Genomic DNA, 7,948 nt, shown 5'->3' with positions numbered 1-7,948 from the left:
ATAACTTTGAAAGCATACAATTAGCAATTAATAGGGTCAAAATCTATTCTGAGAATACATTCATAACATGGTTAAATTTTGGGAAACACTTACTTGAGCTCACCTGATTTCACAAATTGCACTCTCCCTTTTTTATTAAGAAATTCGTTTTCAGAAAAACTTGAATTTTGTTTCTTTTGAAAAACAAATGTCTACCAATTCCCCAGTTTGAGTTCTAACACACCAAAGAGTGTGTCCAAATCCCTCAAACCAAGGCGCTGATACCAAATTATAATAGTTCAAAAATCCAGATAATTTTTTTCATTTTAAAATAAGATTTACAGCCATAAGTTTGATACTACTCCTAGTCGAATAAGTCATCCTATCAGACCTAATGAGGGTTCTTGAGTCATAAAAATGTGGTCTTGATGCTTAGTTTTTCCCCATGCATGCTTTAGAAGGTCTTAAGGTGTTAAGAAGTTGGGATTTTGTGTATTAAGCACTTAATGGGCATGCAAATTCATAAAGTTGGAAGCTTTATGACTCTTAGTGGTATTGTGGTCGTGGATATGAAATTAGGACATGAGAGCTTAATGCATTAAGCTCTTATTAATGAAAGGGGTCTTATATGTGCACCGTGCGTAACCCAACGTACGCCACGTGTATGAGGTCAACCGCCCGACTCTAATCAAAGCATGCGTACGCCCAACATAGGAGCTGAGTACGCCCTGCGTACTTAGCTGAGTGGAACGAGTTCACTCGTATGATTATCTATGTTTGTTGGCTCAGTATTTATGTGTATTTGTTGCATATGTCGACATGTTGTGTTGGGTTGAGGCGGTCATGCTTTGTGATGTAGGCTAAGACACCCGAGGAAAACCGGATAGGCTGTAGGACCTGCGAGGCGGTCCAGTCAGGCCGATAGCCCGTGGAGCCGTGTAGATAAGTTATAGACCCTACAAGGTGGTCCAGTCATACCGAAGGCTCGTAGATCGGTCCAGATAGGTTGTAGGCCCTGCGAGGCGGTCCAATCCGGCTGGTTGTTCATATTATATGCTTGTTTGTTGTGGTGTGTTGGTACTTTGGGGGTACTCATTAGCTTTGGCTTACAATATTTGGTTTATCATTTCAAGTACTTTAGATGATTATGGGAAGACAAAACATAACTTCCTGTTTTTATATCTTTGGGTCTTGGGAAAACTCTGATTTGAAATAATACTTTTGGAACAATGACTAGTTTTGTAAACAATATTGATTCATGGTTGGCTTTGAAAATTTTAAATTTATTGTGATTTTTGGAGTAAGACCTCTTGACGGTAGCTCGACAGTCGACTGGGGTCAAGTGATTAATCGGTTTGGCGGGGATTAATCAGGCACCAAAAATTACTAATAAATCTATTTTAAATTTTAATATATTCTAAGAAAAAATAGAATTTGAAAATTTAAAATTTTAAAATTTTGAAATATTTGGTATAATATTTGAAAAAATTTGAATATTTAAATATTTAAAATTTTGAAGTTTGAAAATTTTGGTGTAATATTTGAAATTTTGAAAATTTGATTTTTTTAAAATCTTCCCGCCAAGAACTGCCGAGGACCGCCAATGACCGCCTAGCCTAAGTTTGACCGATATTGACGAATTTCCGCCAAACACCCTAGGAGTCTAGGCGGCCGCCTAGGCTGATATTAACAACACTGATATATATATATATATATATATATATATATATATATATATATATATATATATATATATATATATATATATATATATATATCTGTGTGTGTGTGTGTGTGTGTGTGTGTGAAAACCTTATAAAAACTCAACATATTTTCATCCAAGTTTTAAAAAACCACTATTTCTAAGTGTAGAAAACCTTAAATAAGAGTTTCAGAAAATATAAGGGTTTTTGTGCACTAAAAAAATAATATAGTGGTTTTTTTAAGCATTTGATGAAAATAATATAGTCGTATTTGTCGTTTTTTAATTTCTTTGTTTTCGTGTTAGTTAAAAACAACACGACATCGTGTCGTGTTCGTGTTACATAAAACATTGTCGTGTCGTCTCGTGTCAGAGAAAAACACGACACGATGGCCCGATTTGTCACCCCTATTTCCTACACACACTTCGGTTTTAGAATAAATTGTATTGTGTCCTCTAACAACATATAAAAATATGAACAGTGTTTAAAAAATGAAATCACATAAATCTTACAAAATTAATATCTCAAATTCAACATAAATACTTACGGCAAACATGATGAACACAACAGTCATGCTTCTCATGCCTAAGATTCCACATGTTAAACAACATTTTTAACTTAAACAATGCCAAAAGCGAACACATGCCAATATATTTTCTAGTGCTTTTGATCCTGCAGTCTTACAAGTTGACTGAGGAAGAAAAAGATGAACATATGTTACCAAGGCCGATGGACGAGTTTTATAATAGGGGTGATAATTATACATTACAACCCCCAACGACACTAGTGAAATACCAAATTTACCCTTGTGTACTTCTTGCTCGATTAAAGATAACATATTCGCTTAAATGGTGTTAAGGGCAAGGACTTTTCATGGATCAAATTATCAAAACATGCTCATGTGGGTGTTAAGGGCAGTGACTTGTACGATAGAGTAATCTCACTTGGATTAATTCAAATAGTTTATTTATTATTTATGGTTATAAATAACAAGAATCCTCAAATAAGTTAACATGCTACTTTTTGTTACCATAGTTGAAAGACACAAATCTCAAGCGTACATTTAAGATTTAACCCACATATACATATATCCTCCATAGATCTATAGTTATAGCTAATTGAATGTTAATCTTTCTAAAGCCTCTTCAAGCCGATCAATATTGCTCGTTGAACTAAAAGATGATCGTCTTTTCCCCGGATTTCTAATCGTCATAGATGAATTGCCAAACGACGGTCGTCCCACCATGGAAGACGACGATGAGAAGCCATGGAATCTCGGCCGTTGAAGATGAACACCAGCCACCATTGCAGCACGTTTCTTGGTAGCATCATCTACGTATAACAGATCATCAATCCTCGCCATTAAATTAAAAGCTAAACTTTCAATCACCCGAGAATAGCTCTCCACAATCGCTTGCCCTACATCCTGCAAATTAAAAAAAATTGGAACCCTAATTATAACCCTGTTTATCTAGATTAAGCAAGAAAAGTGAAAGAAATTACCTTGTTGGATTGGATCTTATCAAGATCCAACCTCGTTCGTGGAAGACCAGGGAATTGGAGCTTTAAATTCTTCAAAATGGTGTTTGCCCTTCCCGAAAGAAGTTTACTTCGTTCTTTATCGCCTTTTACGTTACCTGTCCATGATAGCTTCCCGTTTCCATGGCTTTTTGAGCTTTTTCCTGTCCAAATATGCATCGCTGCTTCGATTCTGTTTGCTATTTGAAGAGTTGTGCATTCCGACGACATTTCCAGGTAATCAATTAGGGATTCCGGCGAGAACTGTGTAGTTGTTATATAGTGATGAAGAGTTTCCCCTAAACAAGCTTTCGCACTCTGAAATAATCGGAGAATTAAACATTTGAACAAGCAATGAACGATGATACGAGAATTGTGGAAGAAAATTGAAATCGTTGTATGTACCTTGGGTAATGTCTCCAAGTAAACTTTAGGAACCTCCATTTGCGAAAGAACATTGTTATTGATTGATGCAGCAGCTTTGAAGACTTGATTGCTGCATTCCCGGCATTGATGTAACTTCTTCACTGTTTTCTCCGACAGCCCTTTCGTCGGAACTTTTGGGAAAGGCAACCACCATTTCTCTTCATACTGAATTAAAGGGCTATCGGATAGTGAAGCGTTAGAATGTCGTCGTTTAACGTTTCCGCCATGATCGGAAACGACTAACCCACGATCAACGTAGCAGAACTCTGAATCGTGGAATCCGTCAAGCATGGTGACAAGCATGGCGTCGAGTTTTTTGAGTGCTGGAAGATTTATGTATAAATCGGACCTGGGTCGGGTCACCATAACCTCGAAGGTGCCTCCATCTGGGAATTGTTGGAACGATGGAGTAAGTTCCACGATGGAATCACTTACTGATAGAAGCCATTCCATCTCTTTTCTCCACTTCGACTTCATTTGTGGACTCAAGGGTTCCAATTTCCATAGATCCCCAAATACAGTAGCTGAAATGAAGATCAACATCATCACTCATCACCATTGCAAACAGATAAATTTTGTAGACCTAATTTGATTTTTGAGTATGAAATTTTCACAAACCAGAGAGATGTGTAATGGCATTGGAGATGGCAAGAGCAGTACAAACTCCATTTCCTCTTCCAGTCATATCTTCTCCGAGCAACAGCTTAGAAAATCTATCTTTCATCAACTGAACCTCTGCAGATTACATCATAATTCACGAATTAGAAACGGAAAAAAGCTGCAATTCCACAGTAAATCAACTTTCCCATCTTTGAATCATCATCAAAGTACTCCCTCTGTGCTTTTGAGGTCAAATCATAATTGTCAACTTTAAATTTTGTTAAATTGGAAGAGAAGTGGTTCAAAATCAAAACAAATTAAGCTAAAATCTCAAGTTTGAGGTCCCATAAGGTGTAAAAATGATAACAAATGGATCTCTGTTTACATTGCAATTATGACTCTCTTTTCTCTTTTACAGAGCACAGCAACTTTTGATCTTCATAAACTCGAAATTGTTAACATTTCCAAACAGACATTACCAGTTAGGTTTTCGCTCCCAGCTTTCCCCAAGTAGTTCCCCCCAGCGACCGGCGGCTTGGTCGGAGAAATGACCGGAAGGTACGAAGCAGACTGAGGTCCTACCACCGGCGGAGTACTGCGAGAAGTGGAAGCGACCGGAGAATCAAAAGAAGAAGCCCCACAACTCTCCGTTTCACTAACGTCGGCACTAAGACTATAATCGACAAACCTCTGGTTCCGGTGATCGGATTCATCGCCGGATGATAAAACTTCCATCGATGGAATTGAAGCAATGATTTGTTGATTGGAATGTGGTGAATTTGGAGTAGTGAATTGTTGTTGGTATGATTGGGGGTGTGATCGGAGGTGAGAAAAGGGGAGGAAGAAAAAGCGTTAAAGCAAAGGTGGGGATGTTCTTTACAGTTAAGTGTGTATCGTAACGTCAACATGGTGTTGGGAGATGGAGGGAGGGAGTGGCCCCATCATGCCGGGGACATAAATATTTGCTTTACGACGGTGGTACACCTTCCGTTATCATTATTATCGATTATATTACTTTTTTCCATTTTTGTTAATATAGTTCATATAAATCATTAATAATATAAATTAATTCTAAATTAAATTTTCATTAAAGTATATTTTTTTTTCTTTTAGTTAAACTCAAAAACGTTATTCTAAGTAGTTAATGCCAAATCATACAAAAACATTTAAATTTTATGGCTTATTTGGTTGTGGTTATTATTGAGTATTGGATTATGTGGGTAAATACATAAAATTAAGGGTGAGCATTTGGACCAAATCGAATTGGAACAACTTTTGGACCCGACCGGTTTGCGGACTGTGGATCGGACCAGATGAGTCTTACCGTGTCCACGTCCATGTCCAGGTTTTCCGGTTGTTGGGCCCGTTTGGACCGATACAGCTTTACATGTATAAGGTACAACTTGTTAAAATGCATTTTTAAGTTTGATAAAACTCATTAAAACGAATACTTTGTTGGGTTTGATATGTTACAACTCCTTAAAATGAATACATTTTTTGGTTTGATACGGTACAACTCGTAAAAATGAATACGTTTATGTTTCTTATGTCATTTGGACCAGTCAAACTTTAATTGTTTATACTTTATAACATTTGTTTGAAAGATTGTAACTCATTGAATATTGTTGGATTACTGTCTAAGTCCATAACTATTTTGGTATGTACTTGACCCGATGATGCATGGTCCTTTTGGGTTGCCTTCACCAAAGCAACTTGATTGGAGAAATAAATGAAGAGAGAGAGGTTATTATGATTTATTAATATGTTATAAGAATAATATATTAAAGGAGAAATCATATTTGTTTAATTAATGTTAGTCAATAATTAATTAAGAATTAATTTTGTGATCAAGTGTAATTAATTAAACTAGAGGGGTTGAATTGTAATTATGTGATAGTTACAAAATATGGTAATGGTTATCCTAAATATGGGTTGAACGAATTCAAGGAGATAAGGATCCTTGAAATCGTCCAAAGGATAAAGGATAAGGGTTTTCAAGGCTTATCTTATGGTTGCTTTGTAGATAAGCAACTAGATAAGGATAATGACTAAAACCCTATCTCTACACCTATATAAAGACCCTAAGGCCTTAGAATTCGTGTACTTGTTCCCAAGGAGTCCTAAAGACGAATTCTAACCTCTCTCCTCTCTCTTTATACCTTCTCCATTTGCTTTTGGTGTTTGTAAGCCATTAGAGGAGTGACACTTGTGACTCTAAGCATTCCAAAGTCAATTCAAGGAGATTTAGGATTGTTATTGCTATATAACAATCAAGGTATGTTCTTAAACCCATTCATATGTTAATATTGATTTCATATACTAGAATTAGGGTTTATAGTCTTGGATTCAAAGCATGTACAATAGAGAAACCTAGATCCAAGCATTAGGGTTTGTATGAGCACATAGGATGTCTTATGACCAAAACCCATCAGTGGTATCAAAGCCATTGGTTTGGTTTCAATTGTATGAACTTGATATATTAGGGTTTATTGCCAATAAACCCTAGGAGGTTAGGGTATTTTGAGATTAGGGTTTGCAAACCCTAATTTGCAAGAGTTTGAATAAGATCTTCAAATCCTTTCCTTAAACCCTTAAATTTCGAAATCTAGGGTTTGTTATAATCCCTTGATTTTCGAAATTTGCCTACTCCCCAAGATAAGATCCTAATTTTTAGGGATTTGGATTATCTCATATCTTGTAATTATCCTTTAACTGTTATATATGGTAATTCAAGATCTTGCATTATCCATCCATATTTTCGAAATCTATATAGATATTTAAGGGATTAGGATAACTTTAATGTATAAATGGTAATTATCCTCATTATTTAGATAATCCCTTATGAGTTAATAATTAAATTAATAGTCTAATTCAAGATAATTATTAAATCAAGAGTTTTAATATTTAAAATTTTAATTTAAATGTCATAAATTCGAAATTTTAAGATAGATTAAAACTAAATTGTTTTGAAATGTTTCAAAACTTGCCCTCAAGTTTTGGAATTTAAAAGTTGATTAAAAAGGTTTAATTAGGAGTGTTAAATTCTAAAACCCTAGTATTGTTTTGAAAAGTTCAAATCACACCCTTATAGTTTTATTAATTAATTAACGTGTATAATTAAAAGAAATTTAATAAATCCATAAAAGTTTTGGTTTGCAATTTAATTGAATTAAAGGTATAATTATTAAATTTGACCACATAGTATTTTAAAAGTATGAAATGCACCCTATATTATATATATAACATTAAAAGTCTAACATTATATATATGTATGAGTAAAAGTCAGTCTTACCGTTAGTAGGACTCATTCACGAAGCTGGTCTATAAGCGGTGTTTAAGGAAATTGCCTATAATATGGCGATTGAATGGGTATCCACTCTTACCCACCGCACTCTTGATTAGTGGAGGGTCGTTAGCCGAACGGGTAGGATAGGACGAAACCTTCCATTATAAGTATAATGAAATACAAAGTAACTAAATGTTTTTCAAATTCCCAATCTTAGTTACTTAGGCAAAAGTGAATTGATGCAATTCCATGAAATTACACTTTGTGCCCTTGCGAAGACGTTAGTGGAGCGTGTGTGGTTTACCGGCACACTAAATGGTTCTAAGCAAACGTTGCAAAGGGTGACTCAATGTTTTTCATAGTTCGGTGGAGCGTGTGTGGTTTACCGGCACATCGAATAGGTGACTGTAACATGTGAGGGCACCACGTAAGTTTG

General features: G+C 35.5%; 1 protein-coding gene and 1 long non-coding RNA gene across 2 annotated transcripts; one reads left to right on the top strand and one right to left on the bottom strand.

The window, feature by feature from the left end:
* Positions 1-2,686: 2,686 nt before the first annotated feature.
* Positions 2,687-5,145, bottom strand: LOC145011115 (rop guanine nucleotide exchange factor 1-like). Its single transcript, XM_078969754.1, has 5 exons — positions 4,706-5,145; positions 4,245-4,361; positions 3,606-4,150; positions 3,186-3,518; positions 2,687-3,108 (listed from the first exon to the last, which is right to left on the bottom strand). Exons 1-5 carry the CDS (start codon positions 4,959-4,961, stop codon positions 2,797-2,799), a joined length of 1,563 nt encoding a protein of 520 aa, XP_078825880.1. The 5' UTR covers positions 4,962-5,145; the 3' UTR covers positions 2,687-2,796.
* LOC145011116 (uncharacterized) lies at positions 4,356-5,270 on the top strand. The gene is made up of 2 exons (XR_013664021.1): positions 4,356-4,475; positions 4,645-5,270. It is a non-coding gene; the product is annotated as an uncharacterized LOC145011116 (long non-coding RNA).
* The last annotated feature ends 2,678 nt before the right edge of the window (positions 5,271-7,948 follow it).

This window comes from Lactuca saligna, chromosome 8 (assembly GCF_052625555.1).
Source record: "Lactuca saligna cultivar CGN05327 chromosome 8, ASM5262555v1, whole genome shotgun sequence".
In the NCBI taxonomy this organism is placed as follows: Eukaryota; Viridiplantae; Streptophyta; class Magnoliopsida; order Asterales; family Asteraceae; genus Lactuca; species Lactuca saligna.
This window is presented reverse-complemented; position numbering and strand designations above follow the sequence as displayed.